This window comes from Pleurodeles waltl, chromosome 1_1 (genome assembly GCF_031143425.1).
Source record: "Pleurodeles waltl isolate 20211129_DDA chromosome 1_1, aPleWal1.hap1.20221129, whole genome shotgun sequence".
NCBI lineage: Eukaryota > Metazoa > Chordata > Amphibia > Caudata > Salamandridae > Pleurodeles > Pleurodeles waltl.
Window position 1 is genome coordinate 434228898 of NC_090436.1, and position 16854 is coordinate 434245751.

General features: G+C 44.3%; 1 protein-coding gene across 2 annotated transcripts in view; it reads right to left on the reverse strand.

Moving 5' to 3' along the window:
* The window catches only part of BDP1 (BDP1 general transcription factor IIIB subunit), a 1097554-nt gene that overhangs the window by 357555 nt on the left and 723145 nt on the right, over positions 1 to 16854 (reverse strand). For both annotated transcript variants that reach the window (XM_069224223.1, XM_069224213.1), the window contains exons 30-31: positions 8166 to 8547; positions 7878 to 8006 (exon numbers count right to left, since the gene is read on the reverse strand). In XM_069224223.1, coding sequence (XP_069080324.1) covers positions 7878 to 8006; positions 8166 to 8547 — 511 coding nt within the window. The remainder of the gene's footprint in view (positions 1 to 7877; positions 8007 to 8165; positions 8548 to 16854) is intronic.

A 16854-nucleotide genomic window follows, 5' to 3' on the forward strand; every position in this document is an offset into this window, starting at 1 on the left:
GGCAGGTGTGGACCCATGAATACAGCTTTTGACAGGTCTTGCTTCTGTTGAGAAGGACAATTTCACCCTTTAGCACTTCAAAGTGAGCAAAGCCACCAGGTCATTTCAGACACTGTTCCAGTCGTAGAATCTTCTGTGATATCCTAATCCATTATGAGTGTTGTAGACTTGTTTTGCTGCCATTTATCGAACATTGATACATCAAAGATTTGCAGGTGAAAAGGTCAAGACTGGAGGCTGTGTATATTATGACCTGGAGTGAGGTGGTCACCCCATTCTTAGGAGCTGTGCAATGTATTACAGATTTGCGTAATTTTATTTATTTATTATTAAACAACCAACAGCAATGTAAGAAATGATAATGGGTACACAGGATTGTCAGATCATAATCACATCATTTACAGCACCAACGTTGTCTTACGGGCCACTCTAGCTGTGTCATCATGAATGAGGGTCTTCTACTAGAACTGCTGCTGTTAGACACATGTGTTACATGTGACAAGGTCGACCACTTTAGTTTGGTTGACTGGACTTTCGGCAGCCAGCCTTGTGGAACCATGGCTTTAGTGGTTCAGTCTGTTTCTTAGCAGCCAAATGCAACTGGCCCCAATCTGCACTTTTTGATCATTTGTGCAGCCTCTGACATGCAAAGCTCTATAGGGGTTTGCCATATCCCCTTTTTATGAAGACATCCATGGAGATTTGGTATGCATCATTGGCTTCATCATTACCTTATATGTGGATGATCTTCAGCCACTGCTGAGAGTCAGCCATCTTTAATCTAATTCTGACAGCTTGGCTGATAGTCAAGAACAGATGGAAGCCATTTTCTTACATGAACAGTGACAAGACAGATGTTCTGCATATTTGGAAAGATAAGCCGTGTTGAGACAGTGGATTCCAGCCACATCGGCTAGGCCCTTTGCACTTTCTTGTTTGTCAAGTGAAGAATCTGGGTATCATGTTTGATAAAGAGCTGCTTTCATTCAACATTAACATTCAAAGATAATGGGCAATCTGACTTTATACAACTTGCTTGCCTAAAGAATATCCTATCTTTCATTCTAATAAATCTGCAGACCTCAGTCATTAGCGTCTTTGTCCTTTTATGTATGGACTACTGGAATGCCCTACACCTGGGCCTGCCTGTGTTCTCCCTCCTGAGGTGTCCGTGGATTCTGAACATGGCAGCAACACTGGAATGGAGTTTTCATAAACTGGACCATAGGTCAGAAGCTAGCCTGTCTGCTGTGTTGGATTCTGGAAGTGCCCAAGTCTATAAAAAAAAAAAAAAAAAAAAAGTGGAGGGACAAACCTAAATAGGCAGTATGCAAGTGACATCAAGGTGCATGACATCACAGCGCATGAAATCGCGCATGGCTTCAGAGGAAGTGGCGTCACAGTCCATGACCTCACAGAAAGTAACATCACAAGAAGTGCATTAGAATATTTAACAAATGAAATTTGCGTTGGGATGTGTCAAAACAGTGACAAAACACAGACGCACAATCTGGGCCTCCGCTTATACATTTTGTTTTAAACCCTGCCACAAGGAAACCGGCAACAAGGAGGTAGGTGGCAGCAAATCTGTTCTGCTTGTTGGTTGCAAAGTCTGATCTTTAAAATGTCTTATGGGGTTAAGACACCTGTTGAAGAGATCTTTGTGTGCCTGGTAAATCCTCTGTGATGTAAAGTGCTGTAACATCCTGCATTTGGATGAGTAGCGTTAATAAAGAAATAAACAAAATAGTGGCACTTAGATTGTTATTTGGGTAGATACTGGAACAGACCAACACATCTGACATTCTTACTGTTCATACGTATGTCTTATATACAGGGAGTGCAGAATTATTAGGCAAATGAGTATTTTGACCACATCATCCTCTTTATGCATGTTGTCTTACTCCAAGCTGTATAGGCTCGAAAGCCTACTACCAATTAAGCATATTAGGTGATGTGCATCTCTGTAATGAGAAGGGGTGTGGTCTAATGACATCAACACCCTATATCAGGTGTGCATAATTATTAGGCAACTTCCTTTCCTTTGGCAAAATGGGTCAAAAGAAGGACTTGACAGGCTCAGAAAAGTCAAAAATAGTGAGATATCTTGCAGAGGGATGCAGCACTCTTAAAATTGCAAAGCTTCTGAAGCGTGATCATTTAACAATCAAGCGTTTCATTCAAAATAGTCAACAGGGTCGCAAGAAGCGTGTGGAAAAACCAAGGCGCAAAATAACTGCCCATGAACTGAGAAAAGTCAAGCGTGCAGCTGGCACGATGCCACTTGCCACCAGTTTGGCCATATTTCAGAGCTGCAACATCACTGGAGTGCCCAAAAGCACAAGGTGTGCAATACTCAGAGACATGGCCAAGGTAAGAAAGGCTGAAAGACGACCACCACTGAACAAGACACACAAGATGAAACGTCAAGACTGGGCCAAGAAATATCTCAAGACTGATTTTTCTAAGGTTTTATGGACTGATGAAATGAGAGTGAGTCTTGATGGGCCAGATGGATGGGCCCGTGGCTGGATTGGTAAAGGGCAGAGAGCTCCAGTCCGACTCAGACGCCAGCAAGGTGGAGGTGGAGTACTGGTTTGGGCTGGTATCATCAAAGATGAGCTTGTGGGGCCTTTTCGGGTTGAGGATGGAGTCAAGCTCAACTCCCAGTCCTACTGCCAGTTCCTGGAAGACACCTTCTTCAAGCAGTGGTACAGGAAGAAGTCTGCATCCTTCAAGAAAAACATGATTTTCATGCAGGACAATGCTCCATCACACACGTCCAAGTACTCCACAGCGTGGCTGGCAAGAAAGGGTATAAAAGAAGGAAATCTAATGACATGGCCTCCTTGTTCACCTGATCTGAACCCCATTGAGAACCTGTGGTCCATCATCAAATGTGAGATTTACAAGGAGGGAAAACAGTACACCTCTCTGAACAGTGTCTGGGAGGCTGTGGTTGCTGCTGCACGCAATGTTGATGGTGAACAGATCAAAACACTGACAGAATCCATGGATGGCAGGCTTTTGAGTGTCCTTGCAAAGAAAGGTGGCTATATTGGTCACTGATTTGTTTTTGTTTTGTTTTTGAATGTCAGAAATGTATATTTGTGAATGTTGAGATGTTATATTGGTTTCACTGGTAATAATAAATAATTGAAATGGGTATATATTTTTTTTTGTTAAGTTGCCTAATAATTATGCACAGTAATAGTCACCTGCACACACAGATATCCCCCTAACATAGCTAAAACTAAAAACAAACTAAAAACTACTTCCAAAAATATTCAGCTTTGATATTAATGAGTTTTTTGGGTTCATTGAGAACATGGTTGTTGTTCAATAATAAAATTAATCCTCAAAAATACAACTTGCCTAATAATTCTGCACTCCCTGTAGAGTGAGTGAACAAAGTCAAAGTACATAAGAAGTTTTAAGATGTGTGCCTTTGCTTTCCCTAAATTGCACTGAGGCTCCCATAATTCCCACCCAGTATTCTCCAACAAATGATGCCTAATTGCCCCTTAACTTTGGCCTTTGTTTTGGGCCCAGCTGGAATCTGATTATCCCCCTCCCTGCCTGAATGTTGCTGCTTGTAAGGAAAGCAGACAAAGTGCAGGCGGTGCTGAATGTGTCCAGGTGTCTAAAAATTACACCAGGACATGTTTAGCATATTTTAGTGGGGACCAACCTCTTGGCAGGGCAGACAGGTTCCACCCTGTGAAAAAAGTGGATAGATGCCATCTCGGTAAAGCAAAGGGTTGCCTTCAAAATACTGTGCTTGTTTTAATGTGCCTTTTAGAAATCAGGGCAGCTCTCTCTGTCCAGCCAAGCGATTGCTAACTCTTCAGCCAGGATTCTGCTTTCAGGTTGAAGGCTTCTCTGTATGTCCCATGCTGTAAGTGGTGTGCTAGGGTAGGCAGAGCCTTCGGAATACTATGGTCTAAGCTTACGGATAGCCTTCTCAAGACTTTCTGCTTCACAGGGAGAAAATTACAGTCAATTTTGTTAAGTGATAAAAACCCTTCGTTTTATTAGTAGGTCTGTTTTTCTGTGGCTCCATTTTCTTTCAATGGTTTGGCTTATCTGAGTTAATAGTTTTTCATTCCAGACACCTGGACAATATGCTTTAGTAAAGACAAGAGCAGTTAGAAATGTGATGTAAAATAAAATCTAGTAGGTATTAGCACCTTCATAAGCCAAGATACGGTACCAATTATTTTTTAGAGCATCTACGTGATTGGTCCTAGTTAATATAGCAAATGTTGCAGTTCAGATCACTTTTAGAGTATGTGCCCAAGTCAATGGTGACCGGGAATCCAATTATCAATGTCAGCAACACAGTAAAAATATTTTTAATGTCAGTTAGATACACCTGGTATTTAGTATTTGCAAAGGGGTAGATGTGAGTGCACCCATTATGAAGTCCCAGGTAACCAAAGCTATCAAATATCTCGAAAATCACCAGTTATGTAAGAAACTGTTATTGGTAAAGTACCCAGACGGTTTAGGGATTCCAATGGACTCCAGGCTTCACCTGCTCCCAGAGGAAATTGTACTTTAAGATTAGGGTCAAACCTCCACTAAAAGTATATCTCCAGAACTGTAAGGACTATGAAGAAAATTCATATGGTTCTGGAATCAGGAAAGCCTCGTCCAGAATATGAAGTGAATAGCTTCGCCTGCTCTTTGGTACTGCAGAGATTTGATAAAGCACCATAACAGTTTGGTGTAGGTCAAAGGCAATACAGGCTCAGCAGTGAAGATCCGAATATGCAGTTCTGTAGTGCCATGGCCCAGATGTTTCTCCTCTGTGGTCTCGCCTTTTCCAGGCAAGCTGAGCTGCAATATCTTGTGGTTTCTAGGCAGGTACAGTGTACCGAGGTTTGCATATTATTCAGGCAGGTAAGTAGACTGTGCTGGTGTTTGACTGTCCTACCTAATTTTAAGTTCTAAGTGATTACAAGTTCCACTCGGGGAGAAAAAACGTGATTTGCCTTAGTTGCACACCGGTGCTAGCCATTTACCTGACAGACCTAGCATAGCAGCTCTGGGGTTGTGGCTGATGTACTGATGCAGGTTGGGGCTCACGCTCTGCAGAGCTCCATCCCATTGTCGGGGTTACCCGCTCAGTCAGCATAGGTGTCATCTGCAAATCTTTAATTGGCTCTTTAGGAGCTGCCCCACCCACCTTCCAATCATTAAGATTGCTGTAGTGATAGCAGAGAAGTACTGGGATAGAAACATCCTCTGGCAGCTAGACCTTGTGCAGAACATGTGTTCAGGAGTGCCTTCTCTCCTCCTAGGGCAGAGCATGTACTCACACCAAATAGGTCACAGGAGGAAGTTGTGTGGGGAATCTAGGATTGTCCACAACCATCAAAAGTGAATTCCCTGTCAAAAGTGTCAAAATGATCTACAACTTAGTGGGCATAAAGATCCAGAATCTATAATATTTTGGGGATACAGGTGGATGGCCAACAAAAAGTGCAGTATTGTTTTCACAATTTGAGTACTTCAGTCAATCTTTGCGAAGTGCATATTCCACTGTTTATTTTTTATTTATCTTTTTAAAACTCGCCCACCAGAGCAGAGTCCTATGTCACAGCAGTTTGAACTTAAAGTGTGAATATGGAATTGCAATAATGAAAGCTTCAACAGAAGGTCGCATGTGCTTGGTGACAGCCAGCAACGTGGGTGAGGAAAGGATGAGTTATACCAGAGAGAGGGAAATCCTATGAACGAAAAGAGGCAATCTCACTCCATTTAAGAGGAGGAAAATGGCTTCTGTGACAACTCTAGAAAAAAGAGAAATACCATCTTGTGCAATCATTCAGGCTTTCAACCTCTAAATTCTAATTAAACTTTAGAGCATATAGCTAAGGCTTCCGTTTGGATCCTGGGCAGTCTTTCCTAAGTTAGCTCAAAACATATGTGGCCATGTTACAAAATTGCTTAATTGCAGCTTGTCACAGGCATCATTCAAAAGATAGTTTCCCCTCTGATAAAAAAAATAATCTCAAATCAGGTGACCCTACAAACTGAGGTGCCAACATTCTGGACCAATGACAGCTGGACTATTAGCCCAAGATGCAGCACCAAATTTGCCCTCCTCCTTACTATGAAAGAAATAAGCTGATTCCACATGAGAGTTACAGCATAGCCTTAATCCTGTTAGACGTCGTAACTGCATTTGAATTTGCTGATCACTCCATACTGATCAACAGTATGGCTTAGATTGGACTACAAGGTCCTTGTGTGGGTCAAATCCTTTCAATCCAGTAGAGCTCAGTTGCTACCTTTTGGTTCTTACACTTGCAACCAGGCAGCTATCCACTCTAAGCTCTCTCAGGGACCCTCTCTAGCACCTCAACAAGTCAACATATATGCACGTCTTTTTATAACTGATGAAATCTTTTGGATGGAAAGTACTTTTATGTGCCAATAAAACTTAGCTCATCATCAGATGACATCAGTTTGCCCCAAAATGTGGTTTGAGATTAAAGGATGGACTGCTCGCCGTGCAACACTGGATTAATACCAACGTCTAAAAACTAACTTTCGGCAATAAAGAACTCCTGCTTCAGGGTGACAACCCTACTAGGTGAGACAAAATACAATGTCTGGTGCAGCAAGGATCCCCTCCCTCCGTCAGATGTAAAGTCAAACTATGAGGAGTCACTATCAATTCTGACTTGCCTTTAACAACTCAGGCTAATTATATCAGCTCTGCATGCTTTCTTCCACTGAGCAATATGAGAAGATTCTTTCCTGTCTGAAGAAAGCAGTATTGGTATCTGGACAATACTAAGAGTCTGATTGTAAGGCTTCCAGGGTATCTATTAACCAAACTGCAATTGCAAACTCCATTAATTACAGAAACATGATGTTCCCTTCGTTAGTTCCTAGTTGAGCAACACATGCAGCTTAATTCTCTTAACATTCTACATAGAGTCTTCTACGGACAATAAGATCTGAATTAAAAATCCTTTTTTCCCTTACTTCTAATCACCTCCTTTGCGAAGCACACCAACTCTTGCTCAATATGCAAAGCATGAGGAATGCATGCTCTGACAGATGCTCCTTTCACTATCTGGAGTCTAATCTCCACAGTTCTCTCCTCATCAGGATTAGGGCCTCTGATAATCATTTAGCCATTAGATGTGCTTTGAAAACCTTTTTATTCTGTTATCCTCTATTTTTCGTTGTTGTTGTTTCTTTTGTTACCCTGTCCGCTGTAGTGCCAGGAAACCTTTTGCTGTGGTTTAAAAATAATTAAATTCATCTGAGACTAGATGAGCTTGTTCAGTAAGATCAGTTTCCATCAAAGATGTTCTCTACAATAACTGAAGCCTTCATACAGTTAAAGCCTATGAGGATGTTTCAAATCCAGAAACATCAAAACCTCAAAAAAAGAAGTCAGGTAATCATTTACTTTATTATTTTAAAACCTCACTATCAGCTTACATGACACATACATATAGTTATTAACTAACTTAGGAAAACTGTTTCTAAAAGTGGTTAAAAGTGGTCTTAAAACTCACATTGGATAATTTCAGCTCTTTTTATCTCATACTTGAGTAACTTAATATAGGAGTTTTTTGCCTAGCACCACACATATCAAACTTTCATTTTTTGCCATAGAAGCAACTTTTACCCAATGTTTTACATATTGAATCATTTTGACTTCCAAGCAAGTGAAAAGACATTCAAAATCATAGGCACAGAACTGTAGCCCCGTCTCTCCCCCCCAACACCACTAACAGAAATCAAACCAGCATTGACTCTAGTTTCTTTCTAAGGTACATGAAAATAAATTATTAGAAGTTTATCATTCAAAAAACATTACCAGGGAAATACTACTTACATATACCTACATTTTGCAGTGTGCCGAGATTCTCAATTGTAAATACACCGTTCCCTTCTTTAATGACATTTGTGTTTGATGGAGGATGGTCGACATCAGTGAAACAATGTGAATCGGAAACATTAATTGACATGTCAAACTACACAGAGAAAAAAAAAAAAGAGCATCACTTTTTCTGCACTATTTTAATGGTAAAGCAATGTGCAATACATGAAAATATATGAACTATACAAAATAGATTTATAACAGACTTACTGAAAAGAAAATGGAAAGAAATCACAATGAATAAATTGCGTACCTCTTCCATAGTTTCCTCAACATTTACTGGGACAGGGTTTGGAGATCTGAGACCTTTAGGTACAAACACAGGGGCTCTGTTAATTTCTTCAGGTGGCAGCACATCATTCGCCTCTTCATAATCAATGTCTGCATCAGCTTCATCATCTTCTTCTTCGTCATCCTGTACAGAAGCCCTGAGGGTAACAAGCATTGTCTTGGGGGCACTACGTTCTTTCCCGAAACTCTTGCCCCTGAAGGATTTTGAGTTTTTGGTGATGTTTTGTTTTCGCTTTTGACATGTCTTTCCTTTTTCACCACGGGCAGCATCACACGGAGTTTCAACTAGTTTTTGTTGCAATGTTGACTTCAGAGGAACCACCAGTTTGTCCTGCTTCCGTAACCTAGACACGCAAATAATGAAAGAAAGTTTAGTTATGATTCATCAAAAAAACATTGGCAACACTTATCATCATTACTATTTGGGGATGGGAAGAAATCATGCCGCACAAAGACTATTTTGAGACATCTACTGAGAGATGGTCAGTACCTCTATGTGAAATGCAAAGAACTGCCCTAACTCTCAACAAAGATTTCTGTGACCGAATGATCAGTATTGTGTGATAGTAAATTGAATATGGACAACTGTAAACTATACAAATCTGTTTCTTATGTTAGAAAGTTGAAATACTGACAACAGTAAAGAGGAATATTAGCCACCATGGCATGACTATTTTCTGACATATACAGACAGAAGGTCAGTGCCTTTATTTGAAATGCAAAAAGCTGCTTTAATACCCCAAATCTCCAAAACATGCAGTGGTCCAGTCTGTGCATACAGGGTCATCAGGGAGCCATCGAAAATTATCAGTACCAGTAATGTCAGTTTGTTTATAAATGAGAGCACCATTGTCTCTTCTTAGTACTGTCATCAGGGTGTGAGATTGTGCTCTTCAGGGGAGCCAGGCAGGTGGCTTGCTTGACTGGTCCCATTCACAGTACAATACTTTGTGGGTCTGCTAGTGTGTATGTGGGGGGAAGGACAAGGGGGTAAAGTGTGTCTCCATATGCGCCTGTTAATCTTCTCCCCTGTTTGCACTTATCTACAAACTTTTGGGTCACCTCTGGAAAGGTCGCAAATACCTTTTCTACTCTGTCTATAGTGTTCTTGTGGTTAGAAACTGTCTAGTCTAAACTCTTTGTGGAGTTGCAGATCGTCTGCAAGCTCTCCCTTTGGTAACTACATTTCACCATTCCATTTTCATTGCTCTTTATGTAACAGTGTTCCAGTTTTCGGAAAAGTAGGGCTGTGGACCTCAATGACTGAAACAATAAAATGGATCAATTAAAAAAAAAAAAAAAGTTGGGCTGTGGACCTCCAGGGCACAGGCGGGATCTTGCAGTGCCTTGGTCTATAGATGCCATGTGGGCAAACACTCTATATGCGTAACAATCATTTATCACTATTTCGCCATATGCCAAATATTCCAGCTCCTGTCGTGGCCTACCTCAAAATAACCAACAATCTTCTTTAGTGGTAATATTGTATGGGTGTCGATCTATTAGAGCATCTATCTCATTTTTCAAATCTCTTGCGCATTTGAGGTAGTTGTCTAAGTGAGAAACGGTCATCTGCAGCATGTCAGGAAAGAACTGCACACCCTCTACATTTGGTGCATATATAGAGATTACACATATCTAATCTTCTTCCAGTAATCTATAAACTACAACATATTTGGCATCGGGGACTTGGAAGTTGTTATGTTGAAAGGGTACAACTATGGCCATCATTATCGTCATTACAATGGAATATGATGACTCTTTAGTAGGACATAGAAGACCTTGCAGTTGCCACTGTCATTCCTTTATTAAGTTCATTTTTGCTGTTTTTTGTTTACTTCCTTAAAATGACTTACGTCATTTCTGGAATAGTATAATATGGAAGAGCACCATGTTGTCAGACGCATTTCAATATAAAGTCTCTGCTGCGAAAGTTGAACAACTTTTGTGGGAGTGTATTTCATGCATGCCGAATCGCTTCTAGGACACCTGGCTGGGAGGGCTCTTTAGGATTGGTCTGTTGCAGTGCTTAATTTATGCTTGCTGTTTCCAGTGCTGAGCACCGGCACTTATTTTTGAGGGCCAGGGCTTATTCTTCTGTCTCAAGCATTTGATGCGAGCAAAAGACACATATGGGAAAGATGGAAGAAGGGAAAAAAGGAAAAGCGTCACAAAGGGAGAAAGTAGAAAGCTGCTAGAGTGAGCTGAAGGGGCAGGGAGTGGCTTTAAATGGATTGAAGAGGTCAGAGATGGCTTCAGGATTACGCCACCTCAGTATTCCGTGTTCCCACATTTAATTGCAGCAGCTGCGTGTTTAAGAGGAGGGCTTTGGGCACCGGCACGTTTTTATTTACAAATTAAGCACTGGTCTGTTGTCCTTTTTGTAGGAAGCTTGCTCTGTATATATTATATCAAAATGAGGTATACTGCGCACAGAGTTCAGGGGGCCTATAGATGCTTAGCAGAGGCTAAAGTTGATAATACTAATGTTCCCTTTTGTGGTAGTGTGGTCGAGCAGTTAGGCTTATCAGAGGGTAGTGCAAAGCATTTGTTTTACACACACAGTCAATAAATGAGGCACACACTCAATGATTAACTCCAGGCCAATATTTTTATATAGCAGAAATATATTTTGTTACTTTAACATCAGAACCAGAAGGTCTTTGTTGGTGGTGAGCATAGCTGTAAGTATCATATATATGTATCAAATGTACTTTGTTTAGGTTTCGCAGATAAAGCAGTTTACGAGTAACACTTTTCAATTTTACAAGTTGACAGTGCAATTACTCATAGGAACCAATGCAGTCCTAGGGGGGAATTGTATTAGCACAGTTTACAGGTAAATACTCGACTTACAATCCCAGTCTTCGGGGTTAGGATGTCCACAGGTCAAAGTTCAAGTTGACCCCAAACGTGCACCACCAGCAACACAGTATCGGCCGGTTGCAGAGGTCAAAGTTGGTGTTGGGTTTTCAATATAATCCTATGAAGACTAAGGGCACCTGGAAGAAAACAGGTTGCAGACGAGTACTTTGAGGACACAGGCGTGGGGGGTTTAGGTCAGCACCGGGGTTGCCACAGGTCAGCACCTAACACCGACCCTCAGTGGCACAGGGGCGGCTGGGTGCAGGTTACAAACACAGCGTTGAGCACTCAATGCTTTCAAATTGCGGAAGTCCGGGGGTCACAAAGATGCTGCAGGTTGGGTCAGGGACTTGGTTGCAAAAAAATAAAAGGCTGAACAATTGGGAGAGGTGCCCGCTGTACGGTGCTGGACTGTTGGTCGGATTCCCCAAGGACAGAGATCTGCAGGTGCAGGGGTATCTTTGGGCACCAGGAATCTACGTTGGATCCGGTCGCAGTCAGGGGGTCCTCTGGATTTAGGCTGCAGACATTGTCGTGTTGGCCAGGATCAGAGGTCGGAATCACCTGGGAACCTTCTCCGGTACAGTGGGCCAGATGGGCACGGGCCGTGGGCATTGGGTGCAGAGTTGACGGGGCTCACTGATCTGGGGTGGTTCTGGAGTCCTTTTGGAGGGTTTCTTCTGGACAGGGCTGCTGTCCTCAGGAGTTCTTGGTCCTCTGCTGGGCAAACAGTCCTCTAGAAATTTGTAGAGGTTGCTGGTCCTGAAGGATGCATTGCCTTTTTGTAGCAGGAGTCTTGAAGATGCAGACAGGCCGGTAGGGCCGGGGCTAAGTCAGCTGTCATCCAGACTCTTCACTGCTGGGTCAGCTCTTCAGTCCTCCTTCTTTCTTGAGGTCACCAGGAATCTGAAGAGCAAAGTTCAGGGGTGCTCCTAAATACTAGATTTAGGGGAGTTACTGGGGTCAGAAGGCAACAGCCAATGACTAGTGTCCCTGAGGGTGGCTACACCCTTCCTGTGCCCACTCCCTTTGGGGAGGAGGGCACATTCCTATCCCTATTGGTCCCTCTCCTCCAAAACAAGATGGAGGATTTTGCAAGGAGGAAGTCACTTCAGCTCTGGACACCTTAGGGGTGACCCTGGCTGCAGTGGTCACTCCTTGTTTTTCCTAATTTTCCCGCTGGATCTGCCACCAAAGGCGGGGCTTGGTCCTGGGGGTGGGCATCTCCAATAGCTGTAGTGCCCAAGGGCACTGTAACAGGACGTCTGAGCCTTTGAGGCTCACCACCAAGTGTTATAGTTACTCAGGGGGGTGGTGTGAATCACCGCCACCCAGAGCAGGCTTTGTTCCTGACCACAGAGAGCACAAAAGTTCTCATCTCATGGGGTCAGAAACTTGTCTGAAAGTGGTAGGCTGGCACAGACTGGTCAGTCCTGCACTAGCAGTTTGGCTAACAAACAGGGGGCATTTCTAAGATTTCCTCTGTGTGAATTTTACAATATATCCAAAACTGACATCAGTATGGGGGTATTGTGCTGAGAAGTTTAATGCCAAACTTCCCAGTCATCAGTGAGGCCATCATGGAGGTGTGGAGTTCGTACTGACAAACTCCCAGCCCATGTACATAATATGGCCACACTGCACTTACAATGTCTAAGAATGGACTTACACACTGTAGGGGCATATTGCACATGCAGCTATGCCCTCACCTGTGGTATACTGCACCCTGCCTTAGGGCTGAAAGGCATGCTAGAGGGGTGACTTACCTATGCCACAAGCAGTGGTTTGGGGCAATAGTACCCTGGGAGGGATGCCATGTCGACTTTAACTTTTTCTCCCCACCAACACACACAATCTGCAATGGCAGTGTGCATGTGTTTGGTGAGGGGTCCCTTAGGGTGGCACAATACATGCTGCAGTCCTTAAGGACCCTCCCTGGCCACAGAGCCTTTGGTACCACTGGTACTTTTTAAAAGGGACTTAGATGTGTGTCAGGGGTGTGTCAATTGTGGAAACAATGGTAAAGTTTAGGGAAAGAACACTGGTGCTGGGGCCTGGTTAGCAGGATCCCAGCAAACACTCAGTCAGGTTAGAATCAATATCAGGCAAAAAGAGAGGGGTTAACCATGCCAAAAGGGGCACTTTCCTACACACCTTTGCCATGTTGTTTTGTGCTGTTTAGCAGCTCCTGATGTTGCGTAGAGATCAATTTTTATTGCTTTATGAGCGTCCACTCGTTTTGTCTTTACCCATGTTAACGAACAGGTACAATTGCAGTATCATTAAAGGAGTGATGCTGGACGGGGGCATGGCCTAGATGGAGGCTGAGTTAAAATAAATCCCATGAGCCCAGTCCATCGCCTGCCATCCTATTGAGATCTTGCCACGCATACACCATTTTTCTTTCGAACAGCCTGCAAGAGATTGGTCAGTAGGTAATGCGGGACCTGACTGCAATCATCATCATTGAGGGTGGACACGACCATCTCCTGGGCTGGATCTCCTCTGTGTAGCGGATGAGGGACTCGCTCAGCGGTGCAGCCCTGAGTTCCCTGCTGCCTAGCAGTGGTGGTCTGCAAGTGGTGCAGGGAGCCCTTGAAGTGGATGGCCTCCCCTCCCACAAGCTTGGAATGGAGTCTGGCCTTGATCCCATAGCTGTGAGCCATGTTGGTAAGCCTGTGGGCTTCCTGGAAGTCTGCAGTTATCATCGGAGCCCCCAACACCTCCCTGTGACCCTCAGGGCCATTTGGGCCCCACTGACCTACAGCATCAATGAACACGGGCCCCAGAGACAGAACTGTGACTGTGAGGGGTGTAGGGATGGGATTAACCTCCCCTTTGTTTGGCCCCTGACTGAACTACAGTGGCCTGTGAAGAGCATACCCCTTCCCCATCTGGGTCAGGTGGTACCGTGGAAGGCCCTAGGAGCCCCCCAATTGAACTCAAGTTGAGAGCCTGCAGCACTGCCCTCGTTGCTTTCCTTGGGAGGCCTGCTGGGATCCATCAGATTGGGGCGAACGTTATAAGTTGAAGTAGCCTCCTCGGTGGTTGTTATACTTTCTTGGCTGAACTTCGGAGGTGGCCTCATGGGTGGCCGCCGTCTAGACCTCCACTCTCCGCCTGCGTGGGTCCCTGTATGGGAAGCGGCGGAGAGGAGGCCCTTCTTCTATTACCCCTGCCGGGATACCGTGAACTGTGGGGTTACCCCCCTCACGTTATTACATACAGCAAAACTGATGGCTCACCCTTACTGGCCTCTGTGACTGATGCATGGTTCACCCCAAGCAGGACAGGGCCAATGCAGCAATGGCAAATGTGGGGGTCAGCAACTCGGAGAGCGGCGCCCGCACCAACCTGCTGCAATGTTGTAGCATACACTTGTTGACCACTCTCGGACATTTGATGAACTCCTGAAGGCTCTTCTGAACATTAAATCATCACTAAAGCCAACAATTGATGCCTTGGGAATTGATTTGGGTCTCATGAGCGAGGACCACAAGAAGCTGAAGGACCAAGTGGAAGACTGTGAATCCACACTGGGAACGCTTAGACAGGTGGTTGCAGAACGGGGTCCTGCATCAAGGTTCTCTAAAATGACGTGCAATACCTCAAGAAATGGGGAGAGGAACAGGAAGGCCGCCTAGGCCACAGCAATGTGAGGATTGTGGGCCTGCTGGAACACGCTGAGGGCCCCAGCAGAGAGCTTTACCTGGATGATTGGTTAGCACAAACAGCTCTGAGGGGGTTAAAATGTCGACCTTTTTCTCCACAGAAGGTTCCCAAAGGGTCCTGGGTAGGTCGCCTGCTCTGGGTGCACTTCCAAGATCGGTGGTTGCCTGCCTCTTCAACTACAGGGATGGCGGGGTGAGGGGGGGAATCATATACTACAGGTGCAAAGGCCCTGAAGAGTTGAAAACTCCTGTGTGACCTTTTTTCCTCATTCTACTGTAGAGGTGCAAAGGAGCAGGGCATCCTTTCTGGAAGTCAAGAGACAATTAGGGGCTGTGGAGATTAAATACGCCTTGCAATTTCCCTCAACACTAAAGATAACGCAAGGCATTAACACCACTTTCTCTACGTTCCATGAGGAGGCACAGGCCTGGTTGGAGAAGAGGGGCATGACGGTGTCTCCTGGAGGAGAGAATGAATGGGGACAGAAACAGAAAGACAGCCCCATGAGAACAAGCAGCTAGAGAAAGGGCCCAGGCAGTTGCTATGGATGAGCGCCACAGTGAACCCTCATCTCCCCACCCAGTATGGACTGCTGGACCCACCCAAATCCCATTTGACTCAGAGATCAAGCTGGCAGATCCCCTGCTGCATGGGATTCCAGACCTTACACCTATGCCAGTCGATGGGCTGATATTAATGATCTGTTTCCAATCTGCTGTGCGATGAACGCCAGGCACTATGAGGTCCTCACATTACTAAACAATGTCATACTCAGTGGATACATTATACGTATTTCACCTGGGAGTCAATACTGGGGGCTCTAGAATGAGCAGTGGACTGGCCACGTAGGCCTCCTTCACCATGCAGCATTGCTGTAGGGGAGGCCTACCCCCCAACCCACACCCCCCCCACCCTCCCAGAGTTGTTTTGGCTCTGACTCTCATATCTGTTACAAGAATATGGGCCCGATGTACGATTCCTATTCGAGATCGCAAAAGGCAAAAATCGCCATCTGTGACCACAAAATGGGCAGCTATGATATATCATCCCTATTTTGGAAGACGGCACACAATTACCAACTCACAAAATAGGGATTGAGGCTCACAATTAGGACGAGGCGTCTGAGGGAGTCCCTTCCTTACTGCAACTCGCAGAGGGATGTATGATTGTTTTGTGACTGTGAATGAGGTCGCAAAACAATTGCAGTTAACACCAATTTCAAAATGGTTCTAACCCATTTCCCAATAGGACCCCTTTCCCTTTCTGAATGAAAGCAAAAATATTTTTTCAGAGCAGGCAGTGGTCCCAAAGACCACTGTCTACTCTGGAAAAATGAAAAGAAAATTTTTAATTTTTCTTTTTGAAAAGCATCCTGTTTTCCTTTAAGGAAAGCAGGGTGCATTAAAAATAACAGCTTTATTTAAAACACAGACACAGACATTGTGGTCTGCTTTCCCCAGCAGGCCACCATCACTGTGAGTGCGGCCATCCCCAATGGGGTCGCAAATTGATGAGGTAGGTAATTTGTGACCCCAATGGGAATTGAAAACAGTGTCATTGACACTGTTGTACATTTGGTTTTACGACTCAATGAGTCGCAAATCGTGAGTAGTAAAACATATGGTCATACATCTGGCCCTATGTTTTCTTTTTTTGCATTGCAGTGCAGCTGGTTGACCACCCATTGGTGGGTTGATTTGAGAAGGGAAGTTGGGGTGTTGTTATTACATTTTGTTACTATTTGTGTTTGCATGGTTTGGTCTGGTATCCTTCAATGAGGTGTCGGGCGCTGGCTGGGAGGGGCGGAAAGGGGGTTGAGGGCAGTGTGACTATGGAAGGCCAACTCGCTATCAGCTCCTATCCTGGAATGTTAGCGGCTAGCCATGTTAAGCGGGATCACATTTACCAGTACCTGAAACTTTTTTGATGTGCACATGTCCTCTCTCCAGAAGACACATTACTGGACCCCTGATCTGGTAGGGTTGCGCAGGAGATGGAGGGGTCCGGTGGTGGGGATCTCATACTCGAGACATGCTAGAGGTCCCTTGATATGGGTCGCCTCGGGGATGCCTCTTATAGTACTGCACACAAAAATGTATATGTAAGGGAGGTAT